Here is a 22072-nt window from a genome sequence, read left to right on the forward strand (position 1 = left end):
TTCAGGGGTGTTTTTGGCCCATTTACTATTGTTCCTATGAGAATTTGGCTAAATTGAGCCATTTCACATTGTTTCCTATGGGAAATCGAATCGGATCGCATCGCATCGCATCGCATCGCATCGTTCAATATCGTGTGTGTGTACGATGCGATGCGATCCGATTTCATTACGGTGCCGTACGTAGAAAACCTGGGCGCCCAGATAGGAAACAAGTACCGTTAAAGCATATGCGATAAGTATGTCAGCGGTACCCAGCGATGTGCGGCGGACGCGGGGCGCAGATGTTAGAGCATCCCGCCCTAGAGCTGATAAACCAGACCTCTTTTGGGACATGCATTGAATGTTTCTCTTGCCTAACTCCCATAAGCTGGGAGGTATGAAAGCAATATATTGGAAAATAATTGGAGGAGTGATGCTTTTTGACTGCTTGCAATGGCCAGTCTAGAATCACCCTGTGTGTTTAGTAACTCCATAATACACATTTAACAGAACATTTAAATTTATTTCCCCACTTCTGTTGAACCCTCTTTATAAAGAAAAATGTATTCTGGAAACCGTTAACGAAAAAGCATCAATCTTTTGCAAACAGTACCTCTTATATTTCAATTACATGAAAGCAAGAAGAAAATGATCTGATCCATTAAGTGAATAGTGAAAGTGGAGTCAGCGATTTGTCTATTTAACATAACGTTCAGCTGCCAGTTAAATTAGCTGCACAATCAGAGTTTTTCTTCTTCTCCTTGTTGCCAGGCTGTGAGAATTGCTCATAAAGAACATTTCTGCCTAGTTTCTGAGCAGTACCCGCTGCCAACATGTTTTTATAATAGTAATGCTATTACTTTCTGAGTATTTATTACATCAAATAAAACAAGCAATATACATCTCATACATTATTCATTTAACACATTGGAACGGATACTGTAAGCAGATGCTATACCCAATGACGTACCTCCCAACTCTCCCGATTTTTTCGCAGGACAATAACTTTTTGGGGGGTCTGTAGGGTCACGTAGTTGGGGCTGGGGCAGCTGGAAGCCGGGCCCCTTCTCACTTGCTCCCCTGCTCTATTCACGGAGACAAAGGGGCTGGGGGCATGCCATAAGACTTTATCATAGCATGCATATATGTCAATTACATACATTTGCAACCATATGATAAGCTACTAGCTACGGTAAGCCATCTCTGGTCTGGTGGCTCTATGCTACATGATAATAGCACTTATGCCGCCCATACACGGTGCGATATGCACCATGCGTTTTAAACTAGATTGCATCGCTTCAGTTTCAAAACGCATGCGATGTGCTAAAGCACCGTGTATGGGGCGGCATTACATTTATGTACTTCTAAATTCAGAACCAACGCACCTGGAGGCACCAAATACAAAATTGTGTAAATTGATGGAATAAGTATGTCAAGATGAATGTAGTAATGTGGGGCACTTGTAAATTTTATACAAAAGAGATGAAATAAAGATTATTGAATAAAAAAAAAAAATTGATGGAATAATTCCCAATGAATCGAACATACTAAAAACAGGTCAAAACTATTATCTATGTACCACAAGCAGGACCGTAATGAGAATTGTGCGACCGATTCAAGGCCAAGGGTGCTCTGCAACCTATTGACGACAGGGACCAAAAATGGATCTATGAAATTACACATGAAATCTAATGTAGATAAATGTGCAGGTATGCATCTAAGCCATAGACACAACTGTAATACTTACAGGGGTGCCAACGGCTCTGCTGTGGTACGGGTATGATAAGTGGACCTGGCCCAAGGGAGTGGGTGGACATCCACTCAAGGAGAGAGAGGATAGGCTGCCACTGCAACTGCCTCTCTCTCCAGCTCAGCATTGAGCAGTGTGTGCTGGGCTGGGGAGAGAGGCTGCGTAGCCTGTCCTCTCTCCCCCAATGCCTGGCTCTCTGCAAAGGGGGAGTGGTAAGGGGCCCTGGTACCTCCATTAGATCCTGGCCCATGGCAAAAAGTACCCGCCCCCCCTCTCGGTGCCACTGGATACTTACCTATAAAATGTAATAGAGATGGGCTAGTTATGTAATGCAGAAATCTGGGTAACCGTGCCAGTCAGTAGTGCAAAAGCAAATAGGGCCTGATTCAGACCTGTTCGCTAGGCTGCATACACTCGCACACCATTCGTAAGCTGCTCACATCTAATGATTTTTCCACTGGGCACAACTCATTTCAGACTCAATTGGGCGCTGCAATGAAAATTTTTGCTGGCGATACCCCTCGCAGCGAAAACCCACCAAGCGGGTTTTGCTGCATACCAAAATGCGCCAAAAACCCAGATAACGGGGTTTTTACCGCATAATTGCTTTACAGAATCTCCCCCTACATATCTTGCCAGGTGTTCTTCATAGCAGTCTGTTACTTCCCATGAACAAAACTATTCCACAGACACAGTTTTGATGCCTTTCATAAGCTGTAGTAGATTCCTCTCTATGCCACCACTTTTCACAGTTCCACCTTTGCTGACACCACTATCACCTCCCAAAATTATGTGTATAAGTAAGGCTGGCGACAGGTTGAGAGGGGATAATTTATTTATTTTATTTATTTATTAACAGTTTCTTATATAGCACACACATATTCCGCAGCGCTTTACAGAGAATATTTGAACATTCACATCAGTCCCTGCCCCAGTGGAGCTTACAATCTATATTACCTATGACATCACATGTACATGCACACACATTCATTCTAGGGTTATTTTTTTGTTAGGCGCTAATTAGCCTACCAGAATATTTTTGGATTGTGGGAGGAAACCGGAGTACCCGGAGGAATTCCATGCAAACACGGGGAGAATATACAAACTCCGCACACTTAGGGCCATGGTGGGAATCGTACCCATGACCTCAGTGCTGTGAGGCAGTAATGCTAACCATTACACCATCCATACTGCCCAGTAGATCTAAATAATAAGTAGAGCTAACCATTACACCATCCATACTGCCCAGGGATCAAAGAGTACATCCATACTGGGCCCCATTTTGTGAGGGCACCTAAGGTTCTCAGGGGCTCAGGAGCTGGAAGCATGGCTGCAGCAGTGCCTAGCAGTGGTTTATAAAGGCACCAGACGGCCACCTTCTCACATTTCAACCTAGATCCCTGGAAAGGAACTTACTGGGACCAACCACCGGTAACTCCCATGGGCTAGGTAACCTGTCCGGTTACCAATACTAATGAGTTTAGTGACATCACTCAACGCACTGAACTACACAATGCTGTGCCCTCCTATCTGCCCTCTCATATTACATTGCATGGTGAATATTAATTATATTTCTTTGTAAAAATAAAAAACACATTCAATAAGCAATGTAATACAATTCTGCTGTTCAAAGGGGGTGCGGTTTGGGGGTCCCAGAGATTTCATTGTACCAGGTCCTGTATATAAGTGCACTACTGTGTGGTGCAATGTGTATAAGGAGTACTACTGTATGTCGTAACATGAATAAGGAAAACTTTCAGTATAAAGTGACCAATATTGTGCTACTGTGTGGTATAATATCAATTGTAGTACTATTGTGTGACCACAATCCTTTCCTTGTAAGACCACACCCCTTTTCCACCTGCATGTCGCAACTTTGAACAGTCACTGACATGTTTCTTCACCCCAAGTGCTGGTTTCTTAAGAGGTGCAAACAAGTGTCTATACATGGACTGGAAGTAGATCTGCAACCAGAACTGCAGTAGTATAAACAGTCTGACCTAAGGCAAAATATAATGCCGCACTAATTCTGTGGCAGTGCTGGATGCTGGCCGAACTATGACTTTTTTCTAAGGCACAATCACTTACAAGGCTCGGTTTTGCCTTGTAAGTGATTGCCGCTTTAAAAAAAAAAAACATCAGAGTTTGTGTGGCATCCAGTGGCGGCTGGTACCTTTTGTGGGGAGGAGGGGCTGCCTCTGACCGCGATGCAGCCCATACAAGTAATCATGGTTCTGGCGCCTGTACTATACAAATACCGATATAGGTACTACGCATGCGCAAATGGCGAATCTGCACGGAAGTCCGCACAAAGGGAAGCCCAGAGGGAGGAAACACCTGACTTCACTACAGTGGTGGATTTTACCTGGGGGGCTGCAGCCCTGTAGCCCATAGGTAAAAACCGCCACTGGCGGCATCACAAACTACCGTAGAACTCGAGCGGGTTTACATTCCGCCCGTGGAGTCTGATCTCCCAAAGACTGGACAAGTATGCACCCAGCTTTACTGTCATTCCTAATACCGACGGAAGCTAGCTGATTACTTTGGACCACTTCTATACTTTATCTCTCTCCAGCTCTATAAGGCTACACTTGCATCTATCACAGAGGTCGAACTAGATGGACTCTGTAACTTAAAGCATTTCTGCATTTTCTAGAACGTTCACAGATTATTAAGTATGTCTACCTCAGACACAGCATAAATCAGTGTTCAGGACACGGTCTTTACCACAGTTTCCCTAGCACTGTTCTGTGTTCTGGCATTTACATGCAGACCTCTCTCCAGCTGGGACTCTGCCGCCTACAGACAGCTGCCGTGTATTGAGGTGTAAATAAGGGCCTGTGACAGCATCAGAGAAGAGAACACACAGAGGCGTGATGGGTGTACCTGAAACCAATACATGAAGACAAGGACTTTGAATAAGAGGAGAGAAAGAACCATTCCAGGGAGACTGGCGGGAAAAGAAATCAAAGAGAAAATAAATGTCGGATGTAGGTAACAGATGTCTGTTCCAATCAGTCTCCCACCTCTATCAGAGCAGAAAGAGCCACAGACGGTAAAATGATAGAGCACATTTCACTACTGGCTGTTGACACACAGCTGGAAGAGCCTTGAAGACTGATATCAATTTTTATTTTAATACCAGTCTGGGCTGTCTCAGTTCTTTTAGCGCCTAGGGACACACTAAGCTGGGAATGCCCGGTCTCATCATATCTAGGTGGCTAAGCAGCTGTAAGCGTGGTCAGCACAAGACAAGCCAGGAACATGGAGTGTGGTGGGATGTCACTGCTCCAGGGTCTAAAACAACATTTCAAAGCGCAAAAGAATTCATAGAGGATCTGAAAAGGGAAATTGGGAAACAAGTGCCCCCTCTTTCTACATTGGGCGCGAAGATGAATAGTCAGAGCTCCCATTATGATTTTGGCCTAGGGCGGTGACATCTCCTCTTCCTTCCATCTTCACAAACAGACTGAACTCATTGTCCGTAAATTACTACATTTTCCACTTCCACAAGTGATTAACCCTTTCACTTCACTTCAGTCAAACCGGGGACATATTTGAGGGTTGTAAAAGAACAAGTTTCATTACATAACGTTGCATATAACTCATTGGCCTCCAAATGACCACAGTAAAGTACAGTACAGAGTCTGTGGCAGACTCATCTGCTTGCAAAACACAGAAGGGACCGTATGCTAATGACAACTGTTTTTAATGTGGAGTGTCCCGAGAGTTTAAAATACCTTCAGGTGATCACCATACGAGCCACTTCCCAGCTGCCATCGTGTGCTCCTAGGGAGCTAGTGCAGACAGTATAGCAGCAGCACACCCCAGCAGTTCCTCACCTTGCTCCCTGTGACCGGTCTTCTCTAATCCCTGTAACACAGTCAGCATGCCCCAAGCAAAGAGCGCTTGAACCAGGACCATCGTTGGCACAGAGGGCCACTCTCAGCCAATGATGATTAGCAGGTGACAGGTAGCGCAGAGGCCAGCTGCCAGATCCGGAACCACTGACATTATTACTGGAGCAAGAAGAAACCAGTGCTGCCCAAAATGAATAGTTGAGCTGAAGACAGTGACTGTACACTGGCACAGACATCTGTGGTTCCAGTGGCACACTGATAACTGCTCACAGCACACTAATGTGCCATGGCACAGTGGTTGAAAAAGGCTACCCTAGAGAATAACACAAGATACACAGTCCTCTTTTCTTATAAGATGTAGTCAGATTTTTTTTAAAGATTCATGCTTTAAATGAACTAGACTAATATATGTTTATCTATAGTTTATGGATCTACCATACTTTTGTGGAGAAATGTTTTATTTGCTACCAGTGAAGAGATCCAGCAGTGATGCTGTCCCTGTATGCACCAGACTCCATGATAAATTACTTTAAGTATACAGATAGAAAACAATTTCATTCTTATGCCCCCCATATACGGTCCATTTTTTCGGTCTGTTCTGTACTTTTAAAGTACACATCGGATCGGATCGCATCTCTAGTGCATGCAGTGTGCTTGCACTGCGATCTGATCCGATGTGTACCTAGTACAAAAAGTATGTGCAGCACATACTTTTTGTACCGTACTATGTGATGCGCGGGAGCGCGCATCGCATAGTACAGAACAGAACCCTACACAACGGACCGTGTATGGGCTCCTTTATGTACTAATACCAAGTGTTAGCAAGGTAAGGGAACTTTCCCACATTCCAACATCATTATTAGTCTAGTTATACAAATAACTTTTAATTTAGATTTAGTGGTTTTCTTTAGTTGTCAGATGAGCATCCTCACAATTACATATGCACAATGTTTCAAAGTTGTTCCAAAATACATATACAGCACAGCCTTTCCCTACCCATGTGGGACCCTTATCTTGTCTCTTTAATCCTTTCTGAGTTAAATGCTCAGTCCCTGGCATCAGGGCCAGCAACAGAAATCTTGGGGCCCCATACACTGAAATTTCTGGGGGGCCCCACCCCCTCAATCACTAGTAGTTGTGTGGAACAGGGATGGATGGTGGGCATATTGGTGACAAGAAGTCCCATATAATGGCTGCCCCCAGCGCAGACAGAATCACTTCTGAACTGACAGATACTACACATTATGCCACACACCGTAATGCCCATTAGACATTATGCCACATGATGTGATGCCTATTAGACATTATGCCACACACCGTAATGCCCATTACACATTAGGCCACATGCCATAATGCCCATTACATATTATACCACACATCGTAATGTCTATTACATATTATGCCACACACCGTAATGCCCATTACACATTAGGTCACACTCCATAATGCCCATTACATATTATGCCACATGCCATAATGCCCATTACACATTTTGTCACATGTCATAATGCCCATTACACATTAGGCCACACGCCATAATGCCCATTACATATTATACCACATGCCATAATGCCCATTACACATTATGCCACACACCATAATCCCCATTACAAATTAGGCCCCACGCCATAATGCCCATAACGCTCATTGCCAGGGGTTACATGGTCATTGCCAGGGGTTACATGGTCATTGCCAGGGGTTACATGGTCATTGCCAGTGGGTTACATGCTTCTTGCCAGGGAGTTACATGCTCCTTGCCAGGGGGGAGTGCATACTTGTTGCCATGGGGGAGTACATGTTCGTTGCCCAGTGGGGATCACCTGCTCAATGCCCGCGAGGATTACATGCTTGTTGCTAGGGTAGTTAAATGCTTGTTGCAGGGAGATAACAGGGGGGGCAGGTACTCTTTACCCGGCCCCAGGCTTGCTGGAGGGGCCCGGCAGGGGCCCTGGTCTGACCCTCCCTTCCCCCTCCATCCCTCCCAGGCAGAAGCAGCAGCACACACCTTCAGCATGTGCTGTGCTGATAGCAGGCTCAGCATGAGCGTTTCACTGACAGCATGATAGCTCATGCTGAGCCTGTGGTCAGCACAGCACATGCTGTAGGTGTGTTCTGCTGATGAGTTTAGAGTTTTCTTTCACCCCCTGTAAATATTTTGGTAGCGTGGTCTAAGCAAGGGAGGTGGCCACACCTCCCACACTTAGACCATACCCCTGAAAATTTTACCGGGGCCCGGCATTCCTCTCGGCTGCCCTGGCTGCATGTGCCGACCGTCCATCCTCACCAGGCAGCACAGTAAGAGCCCTCTCCCGAGTCCCAGCGGCACTGCTGCGGCCGCGAAAATTCTTGTTTGGGGTGGGGGTGGAAGTGTGAATCAAGTTCCAGTCGCCTGCAGCAATCGATTGCCAGGGGGCTGGGTGCAGGGATGGATGAGGGCTGATTTGGGGCCCCTCTGATCATTGGGGCCCGGGTCAGCTGTCCCCTTTGACTCCCCCTGTCGCCGGGCCTGCCTGGCATCCCTGCAAGTAAGATGTGAGATAGAGCAGAAGAGTTTTCTAAAGACCTGTGCATGACACAAAACACCTGGCAGTTTGCAGACTGCAGCATTCTGCAGACGGGATGTACTATTGGGAAAATGGTAAAAACTCTGTTTTCGGGGTTCTACCATATTTCCCATAAGTACTATGGGTTTCTGATGCAGTGGTTAATGCCAACAAAATCAAATAAGCTGGCTTTAACCTATAGAAGCCTATGTGCTTCTCTGCATTGGTGCTGTCAGTTTGTTATTAGTATCATCACGGTAAGTGGCTGGATGAATGCATCCTGCCCAGTATGGTTGAAGCATGATCAAGTAAATTATTAATAAAATAAATATACTTTATATTGTACAGTAGTGGGTCTTATCCTTCTTCTGCCTGACTTGACATCACGAATAACTTATCTCATAATTTATTACACTAGCATAAACATTTATTTGTATTAGTGAACTAAACATAAAGGGATGCAGTTAAGATCCCGGCGGTCGGGATCCCGGCGTTCAGAATCCCGACCGCCGAAATGCCGACACTTTCTCCCTCCTGGGGTGTCCACGACACCCCTGGAGGGAGAATAAAATAGCGTGCCGAGCGTAGCGAGGCACCGGGCCCGCTGCGTGGCGAGCGCAGCGAGCCCGCAAGGGGGGGCGATCCACGTCCCCCCCTTGTCGGCATTTCGGCTGTCGGGATTCCGGCGTCGGGATTCTGAACGCCGGGATCCCGACCGCCGGGATTCAATACTGAATCCAACATAAAAACATAACCAAAGATACTGTAACATGTAAGCATTTTGACATATTAATCTCCTATATACACTATTCTGGAAAGTTAAGATATTCCCCTAACATCTGGCCTTTGCTAAACTGTTTGATTTTGCCTGGAAGTGCAGAACCCCATGAGAGGACTTCCGCTCTGTGCCCACTTAGAACATAGATTCCCCCTTAGCAGAACAAGGACAGCCTGTCTGTGGAGAACAATTAAAGAGCTCATCTCCATCTCACACTTAGACACACGCTGTTTCACAGCTGGGCCTTTACCCAGTCTCAAAGGTCCCAGACAGTGTGACATTCACAGGTCCAAATGCCGCTCCTCATAAACAGCATAAGAATGTATCAGGAAATAGTTGTCCGGTGTCTAATTGTAGCACAGTGGGTGACAAGAGGTTGCAAGGAAATAAGCAAGATTTGTAGAGTGCCCCAAAACTTCCTCAATGAACAGCAATTCTGACATCATGTTAAAATATAATGTCCACAAACACTATGTGGGCACCAGAATGTTATTATGTTATGTCGACATGGTAAAACTGGCAGGATCTAGAAAATGTCTACATACAAATGTCAACAGTGAAAATATCAATACAGTATTAGGTTACAGTATTAGGTTTAGGGGTTAGGGCATTCCTGCCCATGATAAAGGATGATCCTTAATTTGAAAATAACCTATTAGTTTATTAATAACCAATTTCACTGAGGCACTTCATAAGGCACAAGATGACTGAACTATTGCATTAAAGAGTGAAAACTATGAGGGAAAAGGGAAGTGATAAATTATTATTGTTTGTTATTATCCTTTATTTATATGGCCAACAAAGCATATGCAGCGCCCAATAACACAGTATAGTACATAAACAAGTAAGCAACACAAGAAAACGGTTTGAAACAATATTGGACAAGTACTGCATCAGCAGACAATACAGAAATAAGTACCAGAGTAGCAGAAAATGTAAGGATTTGGTGCAGATGAAATGAGTATGGAATAGAACAGTGGTTCCTAAACTGTGTGCTGTGGCATCCTGGGAGCCTAAGGGTGCTAGCAGGGGTGCCTTAAGGTGCACACACATTGGCCGATGTACTGGCTGTTCAATAGAAAACATCAGATATATCGATTGGACATTGGCCAGTATGTACGATGGTTGCACGATCTGTTGGAGCCAAAGATCTGCAAACAATCTGCTTACGATCTGTACCCAATCCAATGTAGATGACGAATCTTTAGTGCAGCAGGTAAAATCTCTAAAGGGACCAAACAACTGGCGGGGATGTGCAAGGGATCACAATCCCATTGAAAACATGCCTAATTCTGCTCTTTTTACACACAATTGGTCAAAATCGCAATGAAATTGGGGGAATTGAGCCCAAATCGTTCTGGTCTGTACCCAGCATAAGTCTGCTACAGTACAATATTAGGGAGGACATACTGAATGTAGGTAAATCTGTTTCACATTATATGAATTATGAACTGGATTTATGGCAAGATCACTAGGACCACACGGAATAGAATTATGCCTGGTACACACCAGGACGACTAGGGCCCGATCCCCTCAATCTAGATCCAATTCCGACCAATTGGATGTAGATTGTGTGGTGATTGGGCCCTTTTCTGTCCTGGTGTGGACCGATACCGATCCGATGCGTGGTCCCGCGGGTCGGTCGTTATTCAGATCCTACCTGCTGCAGGTAGGATCTGAATAACGACCATACTGCCGGGTGCGGGTCGCCATTGGATCGGACCCGCTCACGGTGCACATCGTGAGCGGGTCGTGCCCCCCCGCATCATCGTGAGCGGGTCTGAAGAAACACTGACGACCCGCTCACAATGTGCATCGTGAGCAGGTCGTCGTGGTGTGTACCCTACATAAGTGTGTTATCTATACCAGGCATGTCCAAACTATGGCTCTCCAGCTGTTGTGAAACTACAAGTCCCATCATGCCTTGCCACAGTTCTGCTATTAGGGAATGCTAAAACTATGGCAAGGCATGCTGGGATGTGTAGTTTCCCAACAGCTGGAGGGCCACAGTTTGGACATGCCTGATCTATAAAATATCATGTTATTTAAATGCAGCATTAAGGATTATTAAACCTCTAAAACTTTATTTGCTGCTGAAGCTAAGCGTTATGGCAGATGTACCCCAGGAATGGGTGGTGGTGACAGGCTGCATGTTTTCTACATGTAATATTACAGTGAATGAATATTATGTGTTGGAATTTGAATTGAGACATTGTGCAACAGACCACAATAATTCAGATTTTCGTGTGTGTCTGACACGGAAACCTCAGGCCTGAGGGGTCCTGCTGAAGTCTTACCTTGAGTCTGGTGACTGCTGACAGTCTGGATAAATATTGCCATGGACAGGAGCAGAGGAAAAGATTGGAGTCTCATGGTGACTGATCTGTGAGGACAGATGGAATGAGACAGGCAGATAAGAAACGAGACATACCGGAAGTCTCAATGTGTTTTTGGGTTTTCAAACTTTTCTGTAAAGTACAGATGATTGCAGTGAATAACCTATCGGGGCCCATACACTCATGTTTTACACTATTTCAATGCATCAGGCAGAATTTGATCCGATACACAGTCCCGTGCTTTGTATGTCACATCTAGAGATGGTCACCACTGCAACAAGGATGTATCTTATCCCGGAGTGGTGAATGGGATCGCATGCAATACATTGTATGCAAAAAGGACACATACAATGTATCACATGTGATCCAGCCACCAGGGTGCGGTCGGGTGAGTTGCTGGGGTATCGCATGCCAAGCACCCCAGCCTAGTGTATGGGGCCCTTTAGTGTTCATTCTAGCACCCTGCACCTTTCAAAATCCATGCAGATTGTCTTTCCTGCCTGGGGTGTCGCTGTCTGCTGTGGTGTCTCTATCACATTGCAGCCTGAATCTCAATACAGACCACTGTACTATAAGCAGCTCAGCAGGCAGCAACACCCCAGGCAGGAAAGGGGAACTGGATGGATTATGAAAGGTGCAGGGTGCTAGAATAAACACTACAACCTGATATTCTGTACATTGGCACTGTGTACAACACATACTGTGAACATGGCTAGATTAAAGATGGGGTGGATGGAGCTGCAGCTCCAGGCCTCCACATAAAATAAACCTATTACCATGACAGCATGATGATCACCAGACAGACACCAGCTGGCCACATGGATGCCCATAAATCATAAGTATTAAAATGTAATTTCTATTTTACATATTTATGCAATGTATGTACTTTTATATAGTATGGGAAATATTAGGACTTATAGTGTATGGGTTCTAGATGCCTACATGGCATTGGCCTCACCTCCACTTCTCATAGCAGGCCCTTGAACATTTTCAGCTCTAGGTCATTCGGGCCCTTAATCCGGCCCTGAGTGTAAATACAAATAATGTATCAGGATAATGCCAGCTTCATACACAGTTCAAAGAAATACATTCAAATCAAGCACAGAACACATATTTTACAAATGTCTGTATTATCAGCATTCCTGCCAAGTACAATGAGCAGACGAGCATACAGTATAGGGTGACCAACTCATCCCTTTAATCTAGGACACATATTAATTACACAGGTTCTGTGGCAGTTTAAAACCAGGTGAAATGGAGTCTTGAGGTGTGGCAGTTTAAAACCAGGTGAAAGCCAGCCACAGAACTGGTGTAATTAATATGTGTCCCGGATTAAAGGGATGAGTGGGTCACCCTAATACAGTATGTGCTACTCACATCAGCAGATGATGGGCACTATGGGTATACTGGGTACTAAAGCTTCTAAAAATGGAAGGAGATGATGTTGCAACCAATCATATTGTGTCTATCATATAGAGAAATGAAAGACAGAATCTGATTGGTTACCATTGGCAACAACAGCCCTTTTCCTTATTAGAAGCTTTAGTAGATTTACCCATACCTCTCAACGTGACATGACAGTGGGCATTGGATTTATACAGTTTACAGAATAAAGGACATACTCTAGCACACTGCAATGACTGTGTCGCCCACATTTTATAGGCATACCAGGCCCAAGGTCTGCATTGTTAGGTGCAAGCTCCCTGGACCTGGCTGACCAGATCAGATGGTAGGCTAAGTAAGCTTTTGTTATGCAGACTGCTATGACTATTGGTGATCCAATGCTGCATCTTTGGACATGGGACACGGAACTTGCAGATGCATGCAGGAGGCTTTTAGCTCATAAAGGCACCTCCTGCTGCATTTTCATTTTATTTGTAAAGTCGCTGTGTAATACCTTGCAAAACCAGACTCAGGCTGTTTGAGTGACTGTGATTGCAGCCATTGGAAGCACCATCAGGACTTCCACCAGCCAAATAACTAGGTGCAGAATTTCAATCAAAGTGGCTTTGTATTTAGGTGATTAAGTGTCTGCAATCTCTCCACATGACACTCTCATAACTTGTCTATCAGATAATGGGCCAGATGCACCAAGCTTCAAAAAGTAGACAGTGTCAAAGTACCAGCTAATCAGCTGTCTTCTGTAACATGGCAGATAGGAGCTGATTAGTTGGTACTTTATCACTCTCCACTTTATCACTTTTTGAAACTTGGTGCATCTGGCCAAATGTATATATTTGTGTGTCACCCTCCAGAAACACCCAATATATCCCAGACTCTGTATGGTTCAATCAGTTATGTGACTATGGCCCTTATTCAGATCTGATCGCAGTACAACTTTGTTCTCAAAATGGGTTAAACCATGTGCAGTGCAGTGCAGGTGGGGCAGATGTAACATGTGCAGAGAGAGCAGGGTAAATGCTGGCTGCATTATTTTTACACTGCAATTAAAATTTCGGTTTCAACACACCGCACCCAAATTTAACTCTCTCTGCACCTCTTACATCTGCCCCACCTGCAGTGCATATGGTTAGCCCATTTTGAGAACAAATTTGTACTGCAATCAGATCTGAATAAGGGCCTATGTTCGTTACAATGTAGGGTGCATGTGCTGTGTAACTTATTGTGGATACACCTTGAAAAAGCTGCCCCTTTAGTGACAGCGAAACGCGTTGGTGACCAAGTTGGACCTATTGTGGACATTGCCCATCACCTGCTTAATCTTCTGGGACCCTATTCACAGACTCTCATCACCTGGAGCAATTTGCTTTTGGCACAGTGCACTTTACAAAAGGAGCCCCCCATACAATCCCTGGACTGGGTTAAATATAGTGGCTCATTGGAACTCAACTGGAGCACCTTATCCCACCAATAACTATAACGCATCTTAGAGAGGATCCCCAAAAGTTAACAAGTCCTCATTGGACCGGGACACCTCCAGCGACCTATTGGGAATACAAATTGGACTCCATTTCCTTTTTCCACCTTTCCACTTGTTGAGGTCTACCAGAGCAGGTTTATATCAATTGGTCCACTTGTTTTTAAAGTGATCTTCACTTACAGTTTTTATTGTTTGTTATGTGATATAAATTAAATAATTTTTTACTGCATAGATGGGTTGACTAATTAAAATACACGAGCGCTGCAACACCACCTCTTTTTTCCATTTAAACACTCAGGGACCTGACTAGTCCCAAGTTGCAGCAGCTCACCCTGAGCAAACTACCTTGACCAGCGCTCTACACAGTTTTTTCTGTACCTTTTCTCCACAGAAGCCCTTTTATTAAAGAGTTTTAGCTATTTAAACAGTGCTTATGATAAATACTGCTTCAACCAATCAGCTCCCAACTGTCATTGGCTGGAGTAACATTTATCATAGGCAACATTTTTTTAAATAGCTAAAACTCATTGATAAATGGGCCCCCCAGACAGATGTGTGTTCACAAATAAATTGCCAATTTACGCAAACGTCTTCCCCATATTGAGAAATAAATGTAGCGACCAGAAGTACAATAATTACCGGTATATGTACAAACATACAGAATAAGAAGAGATATAAACTACATCTAGCATGCATAGCAGCAATGGAATTCCACAGCGCAAGTGCCCATATAAAATATCACATACAGTAGTCACCATTGCATCTGGCATTCCCAAATAAAGGAACACAGTATAATATTGCACGGAAAAAATGATATGCATGATATCCATAATATACACCATACAAAAAAGAGAAGTAATACTATACATATGGCAATATTTAAAATGATAACAGATACTGAGATTTGCATGCAGCATGGTACTCAGCGGTTCTTCATTCAGGCTGATAATGAAGGATAACAGAAGTGGTACAGTATCTTTTAAATACATACTTAATAGAGATATACTATGATATATATACTCATTGCTTACATACCAGGATTGCCTGCACTATGCCATTGATCAAACACATATAAAAGAAGAACAGATACTTGTGTGGGAGAAGCCCAATATACAGAAGAAGAGAAGTGGGACTATGAGATACAGTATAGAATAGGTTACAAATGTCCAATGAGTAGTATTTAAAGTTGTATTCTGTCCCTTACATCAACACAGTGTTGTTAACGTAAGCTGGGACCTGGGTACACAAACAATGGGGAACTGTCCAATCTGTCTCATGGGAACAAAAATCTGGTAATCAACAAAGGAGCAAAGGATAATCAACCATGTGCTCACAAATGCTGGAAAGCAAACAGTAACCATTTAGGCAAATTGGTTATAGCCTTCTGGTTTAACAAATTTATCCAAACAATCGTTTATATCCAAATTTACAGCAATTGGGAGAAAATAGTGGACTGTCGTATGCTCCCATAAGGTGCGCACACATGGTTTGATTCAGTTTTCAATTCAGTTTCTATTGGATATGGACTATTCAACCTGCTCTAAAGTTTTTTCTACTTCTTTTCGATTTCCACTATTTTCTATTCGATTTTTCATTCGATATGCCTTCGATTTGCTATTAGATCAACACTGGCTTCAGGCAGGAGATGGACACTGAGTGGAATGCTGCAGAGAACACATTAGATTTGCACTATCTACATTAGATTTCCAAAATACAATCTTGGCTGCCAAGACTATTTTTCTATTCGCTTTACATACACAGGAGCGCGCATTGGGATCGAATCTGCATCAAATGTAGAAAAACCATTCAATGCCCATTCAATTTTCTATTTGATTTTGCTTCTATAACCAAAATCGAATAGAAAAATAGTGCATATCTCACCTTGTGTATGCTCTATAAGCCCTGTACACACAGTGTGATATTGGCTATGGACAATTTTGACTAGATGCACAAGAGATTTTGACTAAGCGATTTTCTCTAACTAGTCTATGATCTAGCCAAAATCTCCTGCCAAAATCTCACCATGTGTACACCCCTTTAGGGTTTAGGGGACACTGATTTGTACCTGTGATAGCAGCACCTGCTGGGGTCAGAACATGATCAGATGGCTACAATGATGGCTCGTGCGGGTGGCCTACATCTTACACCTGTGATTATGCTCTAAATACCTTCACACTAGACTTCATTAAAAAAAAAAAAACTTTTAGGAAATCTGAAGATAAATGCCAAATATCTTTCAGTGATTCTCTCTGGTAGATGACAACTGTCATTAATTTCTACGGACAGCCCCAAGTGTTAAAGATCAGTCCCTGGACATTGAGTTTATTATACTGTAAATATCCTTATTTATCAATCTTTACCAACTTCATCTAATTCTGTAAATGTTATACATTTCTCATTATGCTTATTCTGCCGTCTTAATTAACATATAACTGAAGCATTTAAAAGAGAGAAAAAATACTTTACCAAAAAAAAAAAAAAATAGACCAAATCTGTAATGAGAGAGATAGCAGAACAGCAGGGTTCTCTAAGCCTGAATCTTCTCTAGCTTACATTCATCTACTGAACAGCAAAGTGCCTTTGGGATTTGTGTTATAATATTGGTTCCTAAACCTACATACCCCAAATTGTGAAGAATATTTCTCTTACAGTTCCTGCTATTTTCAGTTTCAGTGTTACTGAAACATCACCAATAACTATTATTTTACTGTGTTATTTTAGCCTCAGGTATTTCTTATCCCACTTACCCATATAAAACACTTTATCCCTTATCAACAGAGATGATTACACAGGTTTATCCAGACTCACCTATCAGTGTCAGCTTTTCCTGTGTCCCAACCACTACATAATATGAGGAGGGTCCTAGCTCTGTGTGATTGAGATATTAGAGAGATGAGAGAATTTATCCTGATACCGCCCACTGCCCAGCCCTGAAAAGTGTCTTCCCAAAAGACTCACATGAGTATTCTAACTTCTTGTATACACATTCACAAACGCTGCTCAGCACCATATCTTCAGTCACAGCCAAATGTTAGTAAATTTAAGTGCAAACAGTGGCGTAGGTTCGTCCCAGTTGCCCGGAGGCAAGATGTACATTGGTGCCCCCCCCACAACCACACACATACACGTGCACACACACACACCATATATAAAATATGTATATGTCTGTTGTTACAAATTATATATCTATAGAGAGAGAGAAAGAGAGAAAGAAAACCTATATATTTCAGAACTCTGCCACAGAAACAATATTGATGGCTTTCAATTAATGGATTTAAACTTGCAGGGGAGGAGAGGTGCCCCCTTGGGAGCAGGAGCTTGGCGGCAGATGACTCCATTGTCTCCCAGAGTTCTGCCTCTGAGTGCAAATATTTACATGACAGTAAATGAGAGAAAAAATGAAGTTGTTAAAAGCTCTGATGTTACTAAACTTCCAATGCAACAGTACTGTATAGAGCACACTGGTCTAATGAGTGGGTATGGATCATTGAATAAACAGCAACTAGGTCAAAACCAGTAGGTCGACATGGGGTTATGTAGACAGGATCATTAGGTCGACATGGGGAAGGTGGAAAGTCAAAAGATCGACATGGAGTTTTTCACTTATTTTGTCCCACAATCGACATGGACACTAAAAAAGTGCACCACTGCGCTCGCCATGCTTCGGGCACACTATTTTATTCTCCCACCATGCCCTAGTGGGTGATAGGGTATGAAATACCACCTGTCGGCACATGTCAGCTCCAAAAAAAAAAAGGGAAAACCCCACGTCGACCTTTTGACTGTCGGCCTTCCCCATGTCGACCTAATGACCCTGTCAACCTAATGACCCTGTTGACCTAACCCCTTGTCGACCTTTAGTCATGTCGGCCTTCATGCATGTCGACCTAGTGGTGTCAACCTAAGGATTGTCAACCTAGTGACTGTATCCTGTTGGGGAATGGCCTCTTTTCCTTTTCACCCCTTTTTCTAAGTGATCTGACTAGATCGCTTAGAAAAGGACCAGGGATCGGTCTGTGTGTATGCCCTGCAGCGGTGGTGATGTGCGGTCCCTTTTTTTGTTTTGATTGGATCTAATTCTTACTTTAATCACAAGGGGACCATTACTCACTTTGGAGTTTACCCCCATGTTTCTACATGTGAAAATCATTTTAAGTGTAAATACATCATCAAATTAAAGTATTGTAGATTACAGCATATCTATTAAAGGTATATATGGAGTCATAAGAAAAATAAGGCACCGATTAAACACGGGTAGCCCTAAAGTACCAACTACAGTAAAAGGACTTAAGGCCCCTATTTGGACCAGTCACAATCGAAATATTGAAATTTCAGTACAGCTTTGTGATCAAAAAAAGATCCTTAAAGATCTATTGTATATAAACACCCCTGATGAAGTCTCATAAAGAGACGAAACGCGTCGGGTTTCTATTGTGATCCATAATCTAAAGAAATTCTGATACAAGATTCAATCTCAAGACAAAGTTTGATTTGTTTAAAATGTTTTAAATAAATGTTTTTTATTTGAAAAATACTTATGTCGATTATGGTCTTATAAAGTTAAGGAAAGACAGGAATCACCTAGTAAATTGTATAAGGGCGCTATATAACACTATTGTCTGTGATATTGGTGTTGGGGTCCCTCTAGTAGGGGATTCAGTGTTATCAAGCGACCGACCTAGTGTAGTGCAAATTCTAGAGATATTGTATGATATATATATATATATATATATATATATATATATATATATATATATATATATATATATATATATATATATATATATATGCCATTCCATGCTTTGGCTGTAGGGAGTGGGCATATATATCGTCCAATGCTCTCAGTGCTGGCGATACAAGGTTGGCACTGCAGCCCAAAGTCTGCAGCCGCCGCTGGACAGTAAAGGCCCATACACACTAGAAGATTTTCATTTCAAAAGACTTTGCCAAAATCTCTGATAGATATATCTTTCCTGAAAGTAGTGCGTACGCACTGAGCTATTTTCCCCAAACAGCAAGAGATTTTCAGGAGGCAAAAGACTTTGCTGAAAATCTTTCATATAAAAGGCTATTTACATAATGGGCGGGGTTTGAATTGCAAGGGTGGGAGCAGAGGCCATTTTATTCAGTGCATTTCTGTTCTTGGTGCCTGATTGAAAACTGATCGCTGGGCTGCATATCAGAGATCAGGTATATGCCGCCCCACCCGGGGTAATCCTGCCCATGTGCACAGCTACTATTGTATTTGCAACCGTGCATGTAGGGAGAATTCCAATCACCTGCGCCAACAGTGTATACTCTACTGCCATAATATAATTAGGGTTACCACCTTTGTTTTGAGAGATCCCTTACAGTCGCCCAACCACAGCCCGCCTCTTTCCTGCCTTTTCATGTTTTTTTTTTAATATTTGCTAATATTCTATTCTTCATTTTGCACACCGTAATGCCACTTACACATGCTGCCACACATCGTAATGCCCATTACATGTTATGCCACACACTGCGATGGCCATTGCACATTATGTCACACACCGTGATGCCCACTAAGTTACATACCATAATGCCTATTACACATATTGCCACACACTGTGATGCCCATTAAATATTATGCAACACACCGTGATGGCCATTACATATTATATCACACCGCAATGGCTATTACATATTATGCCACATTAGTACCGCTTACCTACATGTTAATTGCTAGGGGGGGTTTCTTGCTCAATGCCATCATCTTCATGCTTGATGCCATGGGGTAGTAAAGTGCTTGTTGCCAAGGGGGAGTTACGTGTATACATTACCGCCATAAAAAAAATTGGTGGCGGTAACGTATACTGGGGGTTATTCACGTTTCTTCGATGGTGCTGCGCATGTACAGAAGTATGGTGTGTGCACCCACGGGCAACTTTCGGTTCGCCGGGTGAACGCACCCATGACGGCGAGCAGGGGGCTGCCTTATTACCATATGAGAATGCCCAGCATTCCATGGGCAATCCCATGAGAACGCTGGGCGTTCTCATGGTAATGAGGCCGTGACACAGGAGCGGGGGCGGGCAGCTGACATCACCGGATGTCAGCTGCCTGCCCATATCCGTGCCAGCGTGCACGCATATGTAAGTGACTTAAAAGTCACTAATATGCGTGTACCTTCCACATCTTTCGATGGTCGCTGCCCATCGAAAGATGTGTGCGGTTACCTTCAGCATGCGAATGGATATTTATGCTAAACATCCATTCGCAGCCTGTGCGAGCGAACCCGCACTTCGAGGGGGGCGCTGGTGGGCGTTCATTCGCCACGTGGGGTTTGGTGGACTCGCAAGGCTGCAAAATCGCAGCCTTGCGAATCAACCAGAATAACCCCCACTGTACATTGCTGGCCTGCATGGCAATGTATACATTGTTGCCATAAAAATTATACATTGGTGGGCAGTGGTGCCAGTAATATATACCGTATATATTACTGGATCATGAATATGCATTGGTGGGCAGTGGTGCCAGTGATATATACATTGCTGGCATGTGCCAGCAATGTATATATTACTGGGTTATTATAAATAACGTTGGTGCCAGTAATATATAGATTGCTGGCATGTGCCAGCAATCTATATATTACTGGCTTAAAAAACACATTGGTGCCAGTAATATATACAATGCTGGCATGTGCCAGCAATGTATATATTACTGGTATATATATATATATATATATATATAACAAGACCATGAGTATAGGCTGCACACAAAGAGCAATGTAGAGAGTGCTGGAGCTCACAAAATGGTTATAATACAAAAATGCATTAGAGAGCCAGCAACATCCAAAAGTGGAAAAAGTTTATTGGCATATAAAGTGCATATCGGAACAAAAAGACAATAAGGTTAAAAATGCAGGAGGAAATGTCTACTTAGCATTTTGTAGGGAGACATATTCACCACGTCAATCCTCCAACAACCAGTCATGACACCCGACAGGCTGTTTCGGTGCTACACTGCACCTTAGCCCATATATATATATATATATATATATATATATATATATATATATATATATATATATATATATATATATATATATATATATATATATATATATATATATATATATATATATATATATATATATATATATATATACACACACACACAACCTGTTACAGCTGCCCCTTTAATTCTAAGTCAGGTGTTGTGTTAGGTGACTGTCTCATCTTTAAAAGCCATAAGGCACTTGGCAGGTGAGCTTTAAACCAGGAAAAAACACATGTCCACTTTAGCTATGATGTGTCAGCAGTTGGCAGGCTCTTGAGAGACAATTGCTAGTGTAGGACTTGCAGTGAAATGGGGTCCCTTGGCGATGGGCTGCAAGCTTAAATGCATTGATCAATTCATGAACTAAAACCCCATTATTTATTTGATTAATTGTATACTAAGGTGAGTTAGTTCATTATGGAGAGTGTTGAGTCCCTGTATTTGTATTTATTAGAGCATGTGGTCACAGGCCACTTTCACCCCAACCTGGGAATGGCGAGTGCTGCTTGCACCCCATTTGCAGGGATGGCGAGTGTTGTGGTACTCTGTATGTGTGTGTATATATACACACACACACACACATTTTTGTCCAGTGGTAACAGTAATATATAGATTGCTGGCATGTGCCAGCAGTCTATATATTACTGGCTTAAAAAAACACATTGGTGGCCAGTGGCTTATACTGTATAAACACATTGGTGGCCAGTGGCTTATATAAACACATTGGTGGCCAGTGGCGTTTATATGCTCCACAGTCACACTGTGGAGCAGCAGAGCAGTCAGCTGGGGTCGGGGCATTCTGCCGGGGGCGGGGCGCTCCGCCAGGCTCTGTGTGTGTGACCTGGCAAGGGACTGGGAGACTCAGAGCAGCGGCGTGGACACGGCAGCAGGTAAGTATGTGACAGGGGGTGCGGGGGCGACGGGG

At 43.2% G+C, this 22072-nt stretch overlaps 1 protein-coding gene across 2 annotated transcripts in view; it reads right to left on the reverse strand.

Annotated features, from left to right (window-relative positions):
- The window catches only part of COL20A1 (collagen type XX alpha 1 chain), a 133070-nt gene extending 116056 nt beyond the window's left edge, over nucleotides 1-17014 (reverse strand). Inside the window, exons 1-3 of one of the 2 annotated variants that reach the window (XM_083146760.1) lie at nucleotides 16936-17014; nucleotides 12205-12270; nucleotides 11208-11293 (exon numbers count right to left, since the gene is read on the reverse strand). In XM_083146760.1, the coding sequence (XP_083002886.1) occupies nucleotides 11208-11283 (76 nt within the window). In that variant the 5' untranslated portion in view covers nucleotides 11284-11293; nucleotides 12205-12270; nucleotides 16936-17014. The remainder of the gene's footprint in view (nucleotides 1-11207; nucleotides 11294-12204; nucleotides 12271-16935) is intronic. The other variant, XM_083146761.1, reaches the window with a different exon arrangement.
- Nucleotides 17015-22072: the final 5058 nt, after the last annotated feature.

The sequence above is a fragment of the Crinia signifera genome, chromosome 6 (assembly GCF_055691185.1).
Source record: "Crinia signifera chromosome 6, ASM5569118v1, whole genome shotgun sequence".
Classification (NCBI taxonomy): Eukaryota; Metazoa; Chordata; class Amphibia; order Anura; family Myobatrachidae; genus Crinia; species Crinia signifera.